Consider the following 19380-nt stretch of genomic DNA (forward strand, 5'->3'; position numbering starts at 1 on the left):
GAAAGCATACTCTTAACTGAGGATAGGGAACTAAAGTCTTGGGGACCAAATGCAATTGTCCAGGAATCTGTCTGATGTTCAGGACTCTCTTTAGGCTATTCCCCTCCCCCACACTGGGCCACACCCACTTTCTCCAGGCCACACCCCTCACAGGCCCTGCTCCATGACCCCATCAAGTGCTATTCTTTGAGCAAAAAATACCCTTTGCTTGCCTTGATGGAGGAGAGAGGTGTGTGCATGTGTCTGTATATCTGACTTTTGCACAGCTGGAATGTAGCCTATTGTATCAAGGTTAAGAGTCTCATCTTCCCACTTTTGCTTCTGGACTTTTCCCCTGCCGGCATGCAGCCCTGGAAGGAATGCAGCTCTCAGATGGAAAAGGGTTCCTTCCCTCGCCACCGCTCCAAACTAAATCAGTAAGTTCACTGGAACCAACGTTTTCTTCGTTGACATCAAACAAATGAGGAGTCCAATTATTTAATCCTCTGCAGTTTAGGCACCAGGAAGTAAATGGTGTAAACATCCTAATGGATCAATAATTTCAATTAAAACCAGTGACATTAATTTCACTGAAGCAAAAGTCTGAGTCACTCTTGCAGCGTGGGACTCCGATCATATTTGCAGACAGTGCAATGAAAGATCTGTCAGCTCCAAAAAAACTATATGAATCAAATCCACAGTATGTCACCCCAATTATTGCTGGTTATCTTGCAGATGGATAAAGAAGCCTTGAAAGTCTTACACTTTGGGTCTGTTTCTAAAAAGGCAAGTGCCAGTGTTCAAAAGTGTGTGGAAAGCGCACGTTCTGACCTAGGTGCCCAGAGGGGGAAGATGATAGCAGCTTAGTCATCAACAAAGTGTAACCCATATATTCTCGGAAAAACCCTTCATGAATTTCTTTACGTTTCTACGTAGCCTGTTACCTAAAGAAATGAGTGGTACAGCAGTAAACAAAGCCCTGAGTCATTTTAGAAGCGTGGGCCCTGGCCATACTTGCTGATGACTCAAGAAAATGAAAATGGAAAGAAAAGTCCATCAACTCCACAAAAATTAACCTAATCCCCAGTTAGTCACTCCACTTATCATTGGTTATCCTATATACTGTACATATATGAGAAGAGGCCCCAAAAGTTGTACACTGTGGTCTGTCTCTGAAAAAGGCAAATGCCAAGCTTCTGCCTGGAGGGGGAAGATGGTTGCAGCTACTTAGTAATGAGCTATATGTAACCTGTACATTCTCAGAAGCACTCTTCACAAATTCCTCTCCACTCTGTGGTATAGTAGTAAATTTTCATAATGGCTCCAGCTGCAGCCACAGTCCCAATAAATGTCTACATCATAGCTGTTAACCTTCCCTTTTTTTTGCAGGAAATTCCCTTATTCCAGCGCCGTTTCCTGCTGCTTCCCATTGCTATCTCGGATTATTAGATATCCTGTAGACTGTCCCTGGGACAGGTGAGGCTGCTGATCCCTTATTTTTGAGGCTACTGATCCCTTATTTTCAAATCTGAAAGTTGATAGCTATGGTCTATAGGCATGTCCCTCAGGGAAAGTCCCAAAATGCAGGCTGCTGAATGGATAGCGGTAGATAGAGAACACAAGCACCAATAAATAGCGTAATATCCAATTTATCAGGACCATCAGGACTGCAATTCTATGCATAGTTTCTTTGGAGCAAACTCCACCAAACTCAGTAGAGCTTACTTCTGGCAGCACACTGAACTTAACAAAAAAAAGATATTCAGCCAGCTGACATGCAATATGTAAGGCAGTGGTTTCCAATTAGCTAAGTACAACAGTAGGATTGCCATATTTTTAGAAGTAAAATTCAAAAGTTCTTGAGATTTTGGAGGAAACGAAACTCAAAATTGCCGATTTTTGAAAATTTTCTAGAAGCTATGGCAACCGTAACAGCAGCCCCCCTGTTTTTCAAAAGCCAAGCCATTAACCCACTATTTTTGAAAATTTTGATATCTCTACAATAGTTTTTGTTATGTGAATGGTGCCGCAGACACCCTGGGTGGGTTATATAGAACAACTGGGGTTCACAGACCACCAATTGGGAACCACTGCTTTGAGGCATTCAATCGGAAACAAAAACAACTTGCAAAGAAGTATAACCATTTAAACTGCATTAAAGAAAAGGGAATAAATAACCAGCTTCACCCTATGGCCTTCTTCTATGCTGATCTGTTGAAATCAAACTTGAAAGCCTCGCCATCAACTCATTCGTTTTCCAAAGCAAGAAGACTCCATCAAATAACCTGCTGCTCTCATTGTTGACATCATCACTCCTGCTATGGAAAAAGTCCCACGCTGAACTCCATAGCATTCTCCTTCTCCCTTACTGAGACCCAGTTCAAATCAAGGCCTTCCCTTTTGAAACTAAATGTAATATGCAGATGGGACCACAGCCGTTTCCTAAGGTGCCACGTTGTAAACGTGAACCATTCCTGGCAGATGTCTGCTCCATCTTTTCTTGGGAAGGAAATTCCATACGCCCTCTCAGTTGTTTGTTCCGGTGAGCAGCTCAGTTTAAATTGTCATCTTATAGCCCAGACAGCATTGCTATTGCTGCTGCTCTCAGCAGATCAAGAGAACAATTGCTCCCTTTTATAACATTATATTTTGTGTTTGAGTATTATAATCATCTTGCTGCCTGATCTAAACACGTCGACTTTCCAACGAGTTCTCAGTGTGAGTGCTCAGAACTGCAGCCTTAACTGGCTTTTCTAAAATACCTTGCTATTTCCATTTGCCCACATATGATTTATCTCCCTGACCTTTTCCACTTTCATAACTTTCTCGAAAACCTCCCCAGTTTGTTGACTGTTGGTGTTACTGGCACAGAAAGTTCATGCTTTAATGTTTTTCTTTGAGACGCTGCCTTTACTGATATCTGATGCATTATGCATTAAGTTTCTGACACAGTCCGCCCTGGGAAGGTTCTGCCCTGGAAGTTGTCATCTAAATGTTCTATATAAAGTAACTGGATTACTTTCAATCAGCTCCTGTGCTGATTTGGATCAATGCAACTCCATTTAATTAAGCTCCGCCAATGAAGAATAGAAAGGAAATAGCCAATGCATGCATTACTTTAAGCAACTTCCCTTAATTGTCACTAGTAACCAGCAAATCATTTTCCACAAAATTTAGTGGGGAATAACTACTCTAAAGGCTTAAGCACTGAGTCACTGAGAAGCAGTAAATTAGAGTTATCACCTCACAACCTAGACTTTTAAAATACAGGCAGCTGTGGTTCCTCTTGTGAGGAACTACAGGGGCTACAGGCAGTGCTTTTTTTCTTTAAAGGGGTACAGTGGTACCTCCGGTTGCAAACGGGATCCGTTCCAGAGGCCCGTTCACAACATGAAGCACCGTATCTGCGCATGTACGCGGCGTGATTTGGTGCTTGTGCGCATGCACAAAGCACGATTTAGCACTACTGCGCATGCACGAGCAGCAAAACCCGGAAGTAACCCTTTCTGGTACTTCCAGGTCGCCGTGGGATGCAACCTGAAAAAACATAACATGAAGCAAATATAATATGGGGTATGACTGTACTCTCATTCTCCTACTCATATTTGAAATACTGCCACTCAATGAGGTCAAACTTAGATTCACAAAATGTTTAGGTGTATGTGTACCCCCAGAAAAAAGCACTGGCTTCAGGAACCCTTGGCTCTCTGCACAACTGGCCTTTTAGGATGATGAGCCATCAGGCCTACAGGTTGGAGCATATTCCTAGAGAATGAAGGATGGTCAGTGTCTCTCCCATTCGAGACTGGGCACTATCTCTCCTCAACAGGAAGGGATGTAAATGCTTCCTTTTCCACCTAGGACTTTGCCTTGATGATGCAAATCCATCTCTAGGTCTTGGCCTGGTTTCTGGTCCTGACTTCACATGAGAACAGTGATTGACAGGAATGCTGTAGCTCTCTATGGTAGAAAATCCGCTTTTGATGCAGGAAGTCCGAGGTTAATCTGCAGTACAGTGGTACCTCGTGTTAAGAACTTAATTCGTCCTGAAGGTCTGTTCTTAACCTGAAACTGTTCTTAACCTGAGGTACCACTTTAGCTAATGGGGCCTCCTGCTGCCGCCCTGCCGCCACCACATGATTTCTGTTCACATCCTGAAGCAAAGTTCTTAACCCGATGTACTATTTCTGGGTTAGTGGAATCTGTAATCTGAAATACTGGCCAACCACTGCCAGTCAGTGTAGAAAATACTGAGTTAGATGGACCAATGACACCAGCATGAGTGGGATGGATCAAAGCCAGTTACAGCCTAAGGCAGGAATATAAAACAGGGAGAATGTCTTGCTGAACACAAAGCTGCTACTTTGAGGAAGCACCCCTTAGCTTTGAGCTATACCACCAGGCGCTGGCTGAAAGTTACAAGCTGTCCTGGTTAAATGCAAAACATACTGTTGTTTGAGAAGGGTTCTGTTACAATAACTACAATGGAAAGGGCCTCCTCAGTGGTGGCACCCCAGCTGTGGAATACTCTTCCCAAAGAGGCTCACTTGTCACCTTTCTTGTGGCCTATTCGATATCAAGTATTTATTGAAAGTGCCTGAGGCCGCACACATGAAAGTCATGACAACACATTAAAAGCTAAAATACAGAGAATAAAAATAACAGAATGAAACCAGATTGGTTATCACAACTCGTCAAATGTTCTCCAATGAAAACCTATCTGACTAGGTAAATATATAATACACAGGTACTTATATTTGCTTGTAAGTTGCATTGGACTGCCTTGGGCACCTTAAAGCAAGTAAAAATTTAATAATAATAATAATAATAACAATAATAATAATACATTTTAGTGTATCTTTCATCTTTGTTGGAAGCCGTCCAGAGTGGCTGGGGAAACCCAGCCAGATCGGCGGGGTACAAATAATAAATTATTATTATTATTATTATTATTATTATTATTATTATTATTATTTCTTGTTTTCGAAAGGAATGAATGAAATAAGTATTTATTTCTGTTATGCACACTGTGGAAATGCTTCCAAAGGGAAATCATTCAACAGAATGCCAAAGATGACCAAAACAACTCTTAACAATTCAGACACTTGCAGAAACATGTCTGTTATCTCTGTTCTACAATCCTAAAACAGGCTTGGCAGACATGATCAGCTATAATAATAACTTTAATAACTTTTAACTTCCTTCAAGAGTAAGAATCATTTTTTTTAGCTCATCTGACACGTGAACCATCATCTCTGAGACATGAAAGCATTTTGCAACTTTCCCCAAGATGCTGCTTCAAGATTAACTTTTTAAAAATATTCTTTTGTAAATCTTCAATGACAGCTAGCGGTTTGTCTTGGCAAATTTTCCGTTATGATGTGGCTAAAACATAAATCCATGGAATCTTGGGGGGAAACATGGCCTGGAATTACAAATTACACACCACTAAGAGTCAGCACAGGCAGGTCATGCAGAAAAGCATCCGACACGAGCACGGTGAATTTAAAAATCACAGTGTGCTCTCTCTCACGCACTCTCTCGGTTTCCCCCTTGGTTCTCTAATAATTGCAAAACAGGGAAATCAAACAAATGGCCTGTCAAAAAAATTGGCAATAGAAGAAAGTCCTAATTTACATTCTATAGATGGCGTCTGTTGAAATACCAAGAGATAAATAAAACCCCTGTACATTTGGGGATTGTAAATTAAAGCAAGTCTGAATGACTTGTGTCCCAGCAAGCCAAACACAGCATACTAGCCACATATTATCTTCTGTAGGTGCCTGACACACACACACACACACCCTGTATTTACAGTCCCAGATAAACAGCAAAATCAGATCAGTTATTTACACAGCCAACCTGCAGTTGGCTTAAAAGATTTCAAGTTGTGCTGCTTAATGATTGTCATGGAGTGGTTGGGCACAGGAGAATGGTGAGAGAAACTGTTAAGTTGTGGGTGAACACATCAGATGACACAGTGATTCTTCAAACAGCTCTTGTTTATTCACAGACCCAGAAGAGAACTGAAGTGAAGGGTTCAGCCGGCCTGCTTATATAGAGCTCCACTACAACGCAACTGTAACAACTTTCTGTAACTATCCAATCACTGAATGTCACTTTCAATTCCTTATTAGCATATGTGGACCTGAGTGAAAACTATCTACAGTATCCCCCTGCTGGCCCAGGGTGAGAATAACAGAAACCAGGTGTGGAAGCCCCAAGGGAAGAAGGCTCCAAGACATGGGGGAGGGGGGACGATGCTGAGTGGTCAGAGGGAGAAGACTGGGAGGAGGTGTCAGAAGCTGAAGAGGTAAACCGGGTTTGCTGGGAGAGTCTGTGGCAAAGAGAAGTCCAGAATCAGAAGCAGGAGAGTGGGGAGGCCAAGAGGCAGAGAGGAGTCCAGCTGGTGAAGAGGCACAGGTGGCTCCCGCTGCTGCTGCAACAAGCTCCCCTCTCTCCTAGTCTCCCAGAACCAGGAGAGGCATGAAGAGGGCAGAGTAGTAAGCTTCACATAAGCATAGTCTCAGATTACTTGGGGAAAATCCTGAGGAGGACAGGATTTAGGCAGCTGTGGAGGGGCAGGGAACTTCAGTCTTTACAACAAGACCTGCTAGAGATGAGTTGCTGTGCTCATTAGACATGACACTCCTGTGCAGATCCCGTTTTTGCCAATCCAGAGTTAACTCCAACTTACTCAATGTAATTTACTGCTGGCTCGCTCCTGTCAATGATACTGGCAAAGAAGATGAAACCAGGTAACTGGTAGAATGTGTAAAACACTAAGAGGGGCACTATTCTGAGGCAGATGTGCTTTTCTCTCCTGCCAGTCAAGAGCTTAGCAGAATACATGAGAAGAACCCTGATGGATCAGGCTTAAAGTCTAGTTTTCACGGGGGGCAACCAGTTACCTATAGGGAGCCCCAAACCCCTCTCACAGTTTCCAGCAACTGGTATTCAGAGGCAAACTGCACTGACATGGCCCTGAATGCTCCCTAACAATGGACCATCACTGATCCATGGTGGATTTGTCAGCGACTGGACATTTACTGCCTTATTATCTCAATGCAATTTGGATAAGTGGGGGGCATAGAAGGAGCTACTGGGTGGTTGTTCTTATGTCCCCTGGTTTGTAGTTTCAGAAAAGTTTCAGATACAGGCCACCTGCATTCATGTGCAACAAGGATTGCTGCACATTTAACTGTGGGATAGGTGTTCGGGGGCAGGGAACAGAAGACACTGTGTTTTAGAAGTATGGCGCATTTGAATCTAGCAAAATGTTATCAACGAAAAGGAAATTCTGATCAAAGAGCAAGCCAGAGAATAAATATAACAGAATAAGATAGAAACACAAAATAAACAGATGGGTATAGTGGGTGATAAAGAAGTTAGACCTGGCCATTAATAAGTATTAGAGTGGAAGAATTTGACAGTAATATCAAATAAAACAACCCAACTTTGCAGGGAGTGCCCAAAGGGGAAGAAAACAAACTAATGCTCTGCTTAACAGAAATATGTACAGTGGTACCTCGGGTTAAGTACTTAATTCGTTCCGGAGGTCCATTCTTACCCTGAAACTATTCTTAACCTGAAGCACCACTTTAGCTAATGGGGCCTCCTGCTGCTGCTGCTGCTGCTGCGCCGCCAGAGCACAATTTCTGTTCTCATCCTGAAGCAAAGTTCTTAACCCGAGGTACTATTTCTGGGTTAGTGGAGTCTGTAACCTGAAGCGTCTGTAACCTGAAGCATATGTAACCCGAGATACCACTGTATAGGATTGAAAGACAAGAAACAACTTTAATGTTCAGATAAATGCCTGCATGATCACAAAATCCATGTGGTTATTTCAGAGATGCAACCGTTTTGCACACACCTGGGAATGGGGCTGACTAGTTCATGGAAGGTACATGAGCTCAATTAATCTTGGTGTACTGCAAGGCCTAGTGAGCATCAGCTGGGTGCCTGGTGCCCATAGCTCTGTTACTGCCCCTTTGGAAGTCTGTAACTCCTTAACTGTCATTTTATTGGTCGATAAAATTGTAATCATTGCAGAAGCAGCAGGACGGGGAAGTGGGGAGCAAGGTAGAATTCAGAGTCCTCCGCCAGAAACAGCAGTGGGTGGCTCTAAACTGGTCTGTGAACACATTTGGCAGCTTGCATCCAAGTTCAAGCCCTGCCAGTTCCAAGTCTTGTCCTCAGGTTGCCCCATTAAAGAGGATATCAAAGATGCAGGAAGGAAGTCACTATGGAATGCTCAGGTCTTAGCAGTTCACACTCTATATATAACAGAAGCGTCTCCGCCTGGGATTCTTCTTCATGTTACAATTGGTGGGAAAAGACGGTGTTATTTCTGAATACAAGGACACCCCCTCCCTGAGTATGTGTCAGTGGATTTTGACAAGCCATACAAGGTTCTCAGGACACCTGCAAGGATGATACAAGATCTAGCAAGAAAACCGTAGGAGAGGCAGCCAATGGAATCGCCCGTAATTAGACTGAAGCACTGGAAGAGAGAAATGGTGATCATTTTACAAATAGTAGAATGAGTATCGCAGGATGTAATATAGTAGATCATCCCTTCCACTGACAATAGAACAGGAAGCAGTGAGTTACAGGAAGGCAGATCTGGGTAGAGAGCAGAAAGTGTCCTTTGGATTCAGTTTTCATAGTCCAGATAAATAACTGTATAATATATTGCATAGGCAACATAATATTGTGATTACAGATCATTCAGTCTCACAAGCATATGTAGCAAGCGTATTACAGACCCTGCAAGTGTCCCTGTTTTCCAGGGACACCCCTGATTTAGAGAAGACATCCCGGTTTCTGATTTGATCCCAGAATGTCCTGCTTTTCCTTAGGATGTCCCTACTTTCATGGGAGAAATGTTGGAGAGTATGAAGTTATCCAACCTCCAAGCCATCTGAAGGCAATCCTGTACAGTGGTACTTAATTCATTCTGAAGGTCCGTTCTTAACCTGAAACTGTTCTTAACCTGAAGCACCACTTTAGCTAATGGGGCCTCCTGTTGCCGCCATGCAATTTCTGTTCTCATCCTGAAGCAAAGTTCTTAACCCGAGGTACTATTTCTGGGTTAATGGAGTCCGTAACCTGAAGCACCACTGTATAAGGAAGGTTTTTTTAATGTTTAATGTTTTGTGTTTTTATATATGTTGGAAGCTGCCTGGAGTGGCTGGGGCAACCCAATAAGATATGTGGGGTATAAATAGTGAAATTATCGTTATGGAATAACATTTTCATCTGAGAAATGTTGGAGGGTATGGTATTGTCTAAACCAGGACAACATTAGGACAATGTTCCCAGCTGTTTTTAACTTATAATCAGCAATGGAGAACAAGCATTGGAACAGGGAGTGCTTAATCGCCACCCCTAGTGTTATTTCCCAGTTGAAATATTCTCCTTCAATCACAGAATCATAGAATGGTAGAGTTGGAAGGAACCCCAAGGATCATCTAGTTCAACCCTCTGTGATCTTTTTCTCTCCAGCAGGGCTAATAACAGCTTGTGGCGGCGGGGGGGGGGGTAATTTTAGTGGGGGAGCTGTTCAGCATTCCCTTGTTAGTTTGCAAGCCCCCACCATAGAGGCTGGCCCCTCTCACTGCCCTTGGAGCTTGCTTACCAGTAACCTCCTCTGGCTGATATCCAGACAGACCAGGGAAATTTTGATAGGCGACATTTTCCCAAGAGTGGGCAAAATGCACAACCTCTCTCTCCTGCTTCCGCAGGGGAAAGAAAATAAGTCAGAAATCCCTAGCTGATTTTAAGAGTTTTTTTAAAACTACCTTGGCCCTTAGATTACATGCTGAAATAGAAGTAGAGGAGCAAAGCCACTTCATGGCACATTCCATTTACTAAGGGAAAGCATTCTGTAGATGCTCAGAGGTACAGTGGTACCCCGCAAGACGAACGCCTCGCGAGACGAAAAACTCGCAAAACGAAAGGTTTTTTCGTTTTCGAGTTGCCTCGCAAGACGAATTTCCCTATGGGCTTGCTTCGCAAAACGAAGCTTGCCCCGGGGACAGCGGGTCTTCTCTTTTGAAGCAAGGGGCTGCGGGGAGATAGCGATCTCCCTGCAGTCCCTTGCTGCAAAAGACGTCCGGGGGAAGCGGGGAAGCGAAGCGCTTCGCTTCCCGCTTCCCCCGGACCTCTTCTGAAGCAAGGGGCTGCAGGGAGATAGCGATCTCCCTGCAGTCCCTTGCTGCAAAAGACGTCCGGGGGAAGCGGGGAAGCGAAGCGCTTCGCTTCCCGCTTCCCCCGGACCTCTTCTGAAGCAAGGGGCTGGGGGGAGATAGCGATCTCCCTGCAGCCCCTTGCAGCAAAAGACGTCAGGGGAAGCGGGGAAGCGAAGCACTTCGCTTCCCGCTTCCCCCGGACCTCTTCTGAAGCAAGGGGCTGGGGGGAGATAGCGATCTCCCTGCAGCCCCTTGCAGCAAAAGACGTCGGGGGAAGCGGGGAAGCGAAGTGCTTCGCTTCCCGCTTCCCCCGGACCTCTTCTGAAGCAAGGGGCTGGGGGGAGATAGCGATAGGGCGGTTTCCCTAGGAACGCATTAATTGATTTTCAATGCATTCCTATGGGAAACCGTGCATCGCAAGACGAAAAAACCGCAAGACGAAGAGAATTGCGGAACGAATTAATTTCGTCTTGCGAGGCACCACTGTATTTCACTCATGAGGGGGAGAAACTGAGTCAGTGTTTGGGGATCCTAACCAGAAGGTGCACATATAGTTTAAATCATCTAATTGATGTACTGTGTTTGTTTTTAATCTAATTTTATATTGTTTTGTTGCTTTTTTTTTATCTGGATGACACATTGGGGGGGGGGCCTTTTGGAAGTCAAAAGGCAGATAAAAAAATTTGCAGAATGATAATGAAAATGACGACAACAACAGCAACAATGTTTTTGCCTTGAGATCCCTGGATTTTCAATATGAATTTGGTATTTTAGAGAGGCAATGCGATAATTTTACTTTTCTTTGGAAGGAGGATGTGATACTATTGCTTCCATGGCAACTATTTTTTTAATTAAATGAATATGCTAATTGCCCGTTTCAAATGGAATGTAAAATTGCACTTTTACTAACAGTAAATAACCCAAATCAGATTTTTAAATTAGCCACCAGCTATAATTTCTGTAATTCCCTTTCCTGCTACATGTATATTCACTTACTGTGGCCTTCAAGCAAAAACTTGTTTGTATATATAAATATTTCAGCTGGTTCAAATGTTTAGCAGGACTTTGTCTCCTGTCTTATCACAAATAACAAGAATGAGGCTCATACCATTGGCTTGGATGGGACCAACTGCAATTAGTTGCCTCTCCTCCTTGCCCCAAACTGAGTTCATCAGTGGCTATTTTATAATTTCATTCTATATCATTATATAAGAGCAGGTACCTTAATTTCCTTATTTTCTTCTTCCTCATCCTTTGTCATTATGACTATTAGACTATGTGTCATTTTTTAAAAAACAAATCAATTTGAGTGTAATACATTTATATAATATATTTATGATGCCAAAGAACAATGGATGAGGAAGGACAAAGGAAGTAGAAAATAAGGAAATTAAGGTACCTGCTCTTATATAATATAATAGTGAATAACTAATCCTGGTTTATAATTCCTCAGTTGTTAACCCACATTGAGCCAGAATTCCCTGTGTCACATGCCAATGCTCTAAACAACTTGGGCCCCAAATATTTGAAGAAGTGTCTCATCCTACATCCATCTGCCCAGATGTTAAGATCAGCAGCAGAGGCCTGGTTGGCCGAGCTGCCACCCTCCATGGTTCAAGAGGTGGTAGCATGTGACAGGGTCTTCTCCGTGGTGTCTCCCACGTTGTGAAATGACCTCCCCTATGAGGTCTGTCTTGTTCCATCAGTTATGCTTTTTGATGATTTTTGATGCCCTCTGCCCTGCTGCTAGGCAGATATGAGGGCAAACCATATGAGTCACGTGTTTGCCCATGTGGCTCATCGGAAGTGGAAACAAGTCTGCATGTATTGCTGCATTGTAGTTACTACGAGGATCTACATTTGACCTTTATTGCCCCATTTCTACAAAAGCTTAAAAATGAACCAGAACTCCAACGTATGAGAGCCTTGGTAGAAGATAAGGTTCCTGAAATTACGATCAATGTGGCCAAATTTTGTGTAGCCGCTATTAAGCGCAGGAAACAAGAGCTTTCCAATGTCAATATGCAGGCGAAGGCAAATACTTAATTTTATTTATGCTGTCTAATTTTAAATTGCAGTTATGTATCGAAATTGTCCTTTGTTTTTTCCGGTGTTATGCTTCGCTGACTAGCTGTACGAGTTAATCTGGTCTGTGACCGTTTAATAAAATTTGATTTGATGATTGGTCAAGTTGCACCTCTTTGGTCAAGGGGCACCTCAGGCCTCGGGCTGAGGGGACATCTTCCTTCCTCCTCTTCCTCCTCCTCCAGTGTGGTCCTCCAGTTCTGTGCTGTCATTTTGTTATACCAATATTGGTTATTTTTTCTAGTTTTTATATTATGATTTTAATTGTACATTGCTACTTATTTTAATTCTTACTTTTTTTGACCCACCATCATGACCAAAGAAGACTATAACATAAAATAGTGAACAAATAAATAAAGAGAACTGTGGCTTAATATGAGACAAGATCACACTGAAACCATTAGGAATAAGTCTTTGGCCTCAACACTCACCGTTCACACCCACTATTCCTATCTCTGATTCCATGTGCTTGTGATATTGTATTCAAGATCTAATTCCAGGGAGGCTAGAATGATGTTGTATCAAAGCAAGTCATGAATGTTACAGATGTTTTAGTTGATTCGCTCTGGTTCAGTTGCTGCTACACGGCAGTGGCATCACAACATGACATGATGACATCATGCCATGTCACAACTTCACTAGGGCATGGCGCAGTGCATGCCAACATTGGGCACCCACAGTGGGGGCCCCAAGTTGGTGCCCCAGCCCTTCTGCTGCTACCTTGCTTCGTACTAAACCATGGTTTCAATTAGGGTGTCATCCAAACCCAGCCTTGTAGTTTGTCTCTTCCAGGCAAAGCACAAACTGTAAGCCAAGAACAAAGTTTGGTTACAGCTTATGGTTTGTCTAAAGCAAGAGAAACTACGAGCCTGGGCTTGGACAACATGCTAAGCCAACCGTGGCTTAATTCACAGCAATAGGAACAGAGGCAGAAAGCAGCCACAAACTCATCTCCAGTAGCCACAGTGACATCCTCTTTCTCCAAAATAATGTCTCCTGGACTCCATTAATTCTAACTATTCTATTTAACTTTAAAGGAAATGCATAGCAGTACTGAATTTGTAGGTTTTCCCTTTTCCTTTCGGCATCTCCATAGGCATCCATGTTTTATTAGCTAAAGGTAAAGGGACCCCTGACCATTAGGTCCAGTCGTGACCGACTCTGGGGTTGCGGCGCTCATCTCACTTTACTGGCTGAGGGAGCCGGCATACAGCTTCCAGGTCATGTGGCCAGCATGACTAAGCTGCTTCTGGTGAACCAAAGCAGCACACGGAAATGCCATTTACCTTCCCGCCGGAGCGGTACCTACTTATCTACTTGCACTTTGATGTGCTTTCGAACTGCTAGGTTGGCAGGAGCAGGGAGCAACGGGAGCTCACCCCGTCACGGGGATTCGAACCGCCGATCTTCTGATAGGCAAGCCCTAGGCTCAGCGTATAATAGCTTATAAATACATAGGTGAACAACTCAAATAGACAATAACATTTTGGGGAGGGGGAATTTTTCCAATAGGTATCAACTATATAATAATAAAAATAATTTATTATTTATACCCCACTCATCTGGCTGGGTTTCCCCAGCCACTCTGGGTGGCTTCCAACCGAATATTAAAAACAATACAGCATCAGACATTAAAAGCTTCCCTAAATAGGGCCGCCTTCATTGTCTTTTAAACGTAAAATAGTTGTTTATTGCCTTGAACGCTGGGAGGGCGTTCCACAGGGCAGGCGCCACTACCGAGAAGGCCCTCTGCCTGGTTCCCTGTAACCTCACTTCTCGCAGCCAGGGAACCACCAGAAGGCCCTCGGTGCTGGACCTCAGTGTCCGGGCTGAACAATGGGGGTGGAGACGCTCCTTCAGGTATACAGGACCAAGGCCATTTAGGGCTTTAAAGGCCAGCACCAACACTTGGAATTGTGCTCGGAAACGTACTGGGAGCCAATGTAGGTCTTTCAGGACCAGTGTTATATGGTCTCGGCGGCCGCCCCCAGTCACCAGTCTAGCTGACACTTTCTGGATTAATTGCAGTTTCCGAGTCACCTTCAAAGGTAGCCCCACGTACAGCGCATTGCAGTAGTCCAAGCGGGAGATAACTAGAGCATGCACAACTCTGGTTAGACAGTCTGTTCCACACCATGAATACAATATAAGGTGTCCTGGACAAAGTATAAGCACCACTTTCCACCTGTATAGTCCCTGAGCTCCCATCTAAACAAGCACCTGGTGGTGGTTTTTTCTCATTACACCTGGTGCAAAACACAATTAATTAGCAATATAATGAGAGCAGCAGCACTGACCATTTTGCTGTGTTTGTTTCAAACACTTTTTAAAAAAATGACAGCAAAGCTAACAATGGTAACACCATAGATGAGCACAATAATCACAGAAAGCTTACCGCACCTGAGGTGACAATTTAATGTGAACTGTACCTGAGGGCCCTAGCACACGGTACAATTTGGCATATTTCATTATGATCTTCGCAAGGCATCATCTGTTTGAAACTTTTAATAACTAGCAAGCTTTATCTCAGGTGGCGCTGTGGGTAAAATCTCAGCGCCTAGGACTTGCCGATCGCGTGGTTGGCGGTTCGAATCCCTGCGGCGGGGTGCGCTCCCGTCATTCGGTCCCAGTGCCTGCCAACCTAGCAGTTCGAAAGCACCCCCGGGTGCAAGTAGATAAATAGGGACCGCTTACCAGCGGGAAGGTAAACGGCGTTCCGTGTGCTGCGCTGGCTCGCCAGATGCAGCTTGTCATGCTGGCCACGTGGCCCGGAAGTGTCTGCGGACAGCGCTGGCTCCCGGCCTATGGAGTGAGATGAGCGCACAACCCTAGAGTCTGGCAAGACTGGCCCGTACGGGCAGGGGTACCTTTACCTTTACCTTTAAGCTTTATCTCCTTCTCCCAACAGGCCACCTTTCCCACTTTTACTGTACCATTGGAAGTGACTATTCTGTGGCTCCTTAGCATTCTTTCTTTCTTTCTTTCTTTCTTTGCAATGTAACAAGCTTTATTAATAGTCTTATAATACATTACATATATATAGTAAATCTCATTGAGTAAATTGAGATTTCAATCATATACACGCACACACACAAAAAACCCCATATACTTGTCCTTTCTTACATAGTTATAAACCTTAAGCTTCAGCTGTGTTTATGCTACTTTTTATGCGGTTATTAACAAAGATTATTAACAATAGTTATTAACAAAAAATATCATAAAAACTTTGGACTTCCTGTCAATTCTCGTTGTATGCTTTTATTCTAATAGTGAATGTACCTACCATTTTTAATCTATTCTTTATATATTCTCTAATACATTATTACAACAATTTGTACCGTTAATCTTATTTCTCCTATATTTCTTTATCCAAGGTCATTCAAATGGTGCCATAGACGAAAAACCTTTGATATATTTTTGTACATATCTCTTGTATTTATCCCATTCCTAGCGAGGACTCTAGGAGTCAACTTGCAATTCAGATCTGAAATTCAGGCATCACCTATTTTCTGTCTGCTGCTTGCCACGTGAGACACCTTAGTTATATGTTCTGTATGAGCAATCTCCAAGATCGGTCATAGTTCCCATTTCACAGATGGAAGAACCAAGGCAGAACAATAGTGAGTTGCCAACGTCTATCAAGTAAATTCATCAATGGGTGAGAATAGAAACATAAGAAGCTGCCATTGGTCCATCTTGCTCAGGAACGTCTACACTGACTGACAACAGCTCTCCAGATTTTCACATAAGAGTCTCACATAGCACTACATGGAGATGCCTGGGACTGAACTCAGAATCTTATGCAAGCAATGCATGTGCTCTACCATTGAGCTATGTGCCTCCCTCAAATTTGAACCCAAGACTTGCAGAACCCAGTCCTAATATGGATCACTGTAGTTCAACATTGTGTGGCAGAGAGCATGATGGTGGAGTTAAGACTATCATAGGTTTGCTACATAAACCTCCATGAACCTAGAGTACAAAATGGAACAGAAGTGTAAATAAATGAAATCATTGCTTAAACATAAAATGTAGAGTCAAACCAGGAAATTAAGGCATCAGTTTCTGTTGCAATCAATAAGGCACTGGTCTGGAGATATATCTTTAAACACACACATGTTCATACAAGGTATTTCTTCTACACACACACACACACACACACACACACACACACACCTTCCATACCATGAAACTTTGTGAACATTTATAGCCAGCACTTCTGTATAATATCAACCCCATTGGAATAGCATAGGTTCCTGTTTCCTCAAACTCTCCAACCAAGTAGAGAGTTGCAAGCTCACTTAGCACACTAAAGACTGTGGCTTTTTTTAGGTACCAAATGTTGCATGGAGGGGGCATCCTTGGTAACATTTTGACACCGAAACTTATACCTACAGATGCATTGCAGAGGTTTCTGACAAGTGCCATGTATGTAGGAAATGACATCCTCACATTTGCACCTGTATCCATGCTGAGCAATACACATTTGAAAGGAACATCTAATATTTAGTCAGGTAGCAAGACATGTGTCCCTTCAAACAGGTGATTTGTTAATATGAGACTATGATATTCAAGAACTGTCACTCCAATTACCTACACACTGCACTTGTCACACTGCAGCCAATGTGAATTTTACATATTTGTCACATTGCGGCCAATGTGAATTTTACATTCCCGTTGTAGCTTGATGTTTGCACCAGCTAATGCAGCCTGAGATCCTATGCACACTTAATGGGGTGTAGTATGGAGTCAATGGGATTTCAGTCAATGGGACTTAATTCTGATTAGACATAGATATGACTGTCCATGTCCACGGTAGCACCCTTGCATGTTGGCTCAGAAACAAATGCATTACTGCTGCCTGTCATCTAGGCATTACGTTGTTGATCATTATTCAAAAATTTTATATCTCTGCTTTCTTTATCAATGTTCAAGGCAGAATAGGAATGTAAGGAGCTGCCTTATACTGACTCATACAATTGGTCCATATGGTTTACTGTTGACTCTCCAGGGTTCCAGACAGAGATCTTTCCTAGCCTTACCTGGAGATGCCAGGGGTTTCACCAGAGACCTTTTGCATGCAAAAATACCACTGGATTTACTGCCACGGCATATTTATTGGGGTATAAATGTCACTGGATCCTGCAGGGCTTATTTCTGAGCGAGCTTCTCCAGCATCAGGCTGCTTATCTCTAAGGTGCTACAACACTCTTAATCTGCCAGGAAGTTCTTTTGGGCGAGCCCCATTGAAATGAATGGGAACTGCGCATGGGCATTGAACCACTGAGTCCTAAAGTCTGCTTGCTGGCTCCTCTTCTGAAAGTGAAAAGTTAAGAGGGGACACTGGCTGACTAGGAGATCCCTTAGACAATTCTAATATGATTGGAGAAGAAATTTATCTAAGCACGCTCTTAAATCTTCAGAAATGAGCCTCACTTCCACAAACCCCATTAACAGAAGAGTTCTGTGACATTCCAAAGCTTGCTAGTTTCTCCACACACAAACACAGCTAAGGCACTGGAAAGACAGCAATAGAGCCAGTGTGGATTTTGCAGGCTTTCCTTCCCTCCACCCCGCTTGTATCCGTTATCGAGAAATGTCCTTTGCACGGCACTGCAAGCTGCTTCTATATTTATAATGCACATATGGCAGTGGAGAGAGACCTGGAAAAGGACTGGCCCTTTGCACAGTCAAAAATAAAATAAAAATAAAGCATGCAACCTTGTTTTCCCTTTCAGGTCCTCGGACAACCGCACACAACGCACGTGGCCAACGCTGTGGTTAAACAACACCAACCCATTGATAAATCAAACACGGTACAATAACGCCAGTGGAGGGTTTTGTTTTGTTTGTTTTTCAAAAAAATAAAAATACTTACTCCTAAACGTCTGCTCCTTATCTTGACATACCCTTGCTTCACTATGTCGTTAAAATTGGAAGCCATCCTGGACGGAGGGAACAGAAGGAGCGGAGTTGTAGCAAAGTTGCAATGCAATCCAGTTTGGGGCTGTGGGCTTGGGTGCTGCTGCTGTGTGTTGGTGTTGTTGTTTTGCTTTAAATCCCCCCCCCCCCGACCAGCCTTCGGAATATATCCTCCTCCTGACCCAGAAACTCCCCGGCAAGAGTTTTGTTGCTGCTGCTATCTTTGAAAAAAAAAAAAAAGGAAGGAAGGAATCCACTTGGGAAGTGAGAGGAGAAGAGTCAATGAGAGACGGAAAGCTCTCCTGCTGGATCAGCTGACGAGAGAGGCAGACAGCTCGCAGCTGACTGGCTTGTGCGATGAGATCAGAGAATCAGCCCAGAGAGAGCTTCCCCCTCCCCAAGCCTCGTTCCTTCCTCCCCTCCCCGGTTGTGGGCGGCGAGATCCGCCCTCACTCGCTGCCTGGGTGAAAGAAATGCTACACTTATATATAACGACGTTTGCTTGCCCCCTTCCCTCTTTGAAAGCGGGTTTTGCTGCGCCGGGAAAGAAGGGCTCGCCTGATTGTGGTCCAGGCATGAGGATACCTGTGGACCTCAGTCCAGATGTTTGCTGGACTGCATCTCCCATCATCCCTGACAGCTGTCCGTCCTTGGCATTAAAAAAAGGGGGCGGCAAGAAAATCGAGTTTTAAGCTGGAGCTCATGGAGACTTTGTGTTGGCACCTAATTGGTAGTAGCATCAAGAGTGAACTCCTGGAATATGGGTGCCCCTGAACAGATGCAGAGGGCATTTCCGCCAACCTAAAGAGGGTCACCTGGACGCGGGTGGCACTGTGGGTTAAACCACTGAGCCTAGGACTTGCCGATCAGAAGGTCGGCGGTTCGAATCCCCGTGACGGGGTGAGCTCCCATTGCTCGGTCCCTGCTCCTGCCAACCTAGCAGTTCAAAAGCACGTCAATGTGCAAGTAGATAAATAGGTACCGCTCTGGCGGGAAGGTAAACAGCGTTTCTGTGCAATGCTCTGGTTCACCAGAAGCGGCTTAGTCATGCTGGCCACATGACCGGGAAGCTGTACGCTGGCTTCCTCGGCCAATAAAACGAGATGAGCGCCGCAACCCCAGAGTAGGCCATGACTGGACCTAATGGTCAGGGGTCCCTTTACCTTTACTAAAGAGGGTCCCCAGCTATTAATAGTGTCCT

General features: G+C 43.8%; 1 protein-coding gene across 2 annotated transcripts in view; it reads right to left on the reverse strand.

The window, feature by feature from the left end:
* The window catches only part of DOK5 (docking protein 5), a 58801-nt gene extending 40249 nt beyond the window's left edge, over positions 1-18552 (reverse strand). Inside the window, exon 1 of one of the 2 annotated variants that reach the window (XM_083508252.1) lies at positions 18136-18552. In XM_083508252.1, the coding sequence (XP_083364378.1) occupies positions 18136-18201 (66 nt within the window). In that variant the 5' untranslated portion in view covers positions 18202-18552. The remainder of the gene's footprint in view (positions 1-18135) is intronic. The other variant, XM_083508253.1, reaches the window with a different exon arrangement.
* Between the last annotated feature and the right edge of the window lie 828 nt (positions 18553-19380).

Source organism: Podarcis liolepis (genome assembly GCF_965112155.1).
Source record: "Podarcis liolepis genome assembly, chromosome: 6".
Classification (NCBI taxonomy): domain Eukaryota; kingdom Metazoa; phylum Chordata; class Lepidosauria; order Squamata; family Lacertidae; genus Podarcis; species Podarcis liolepis.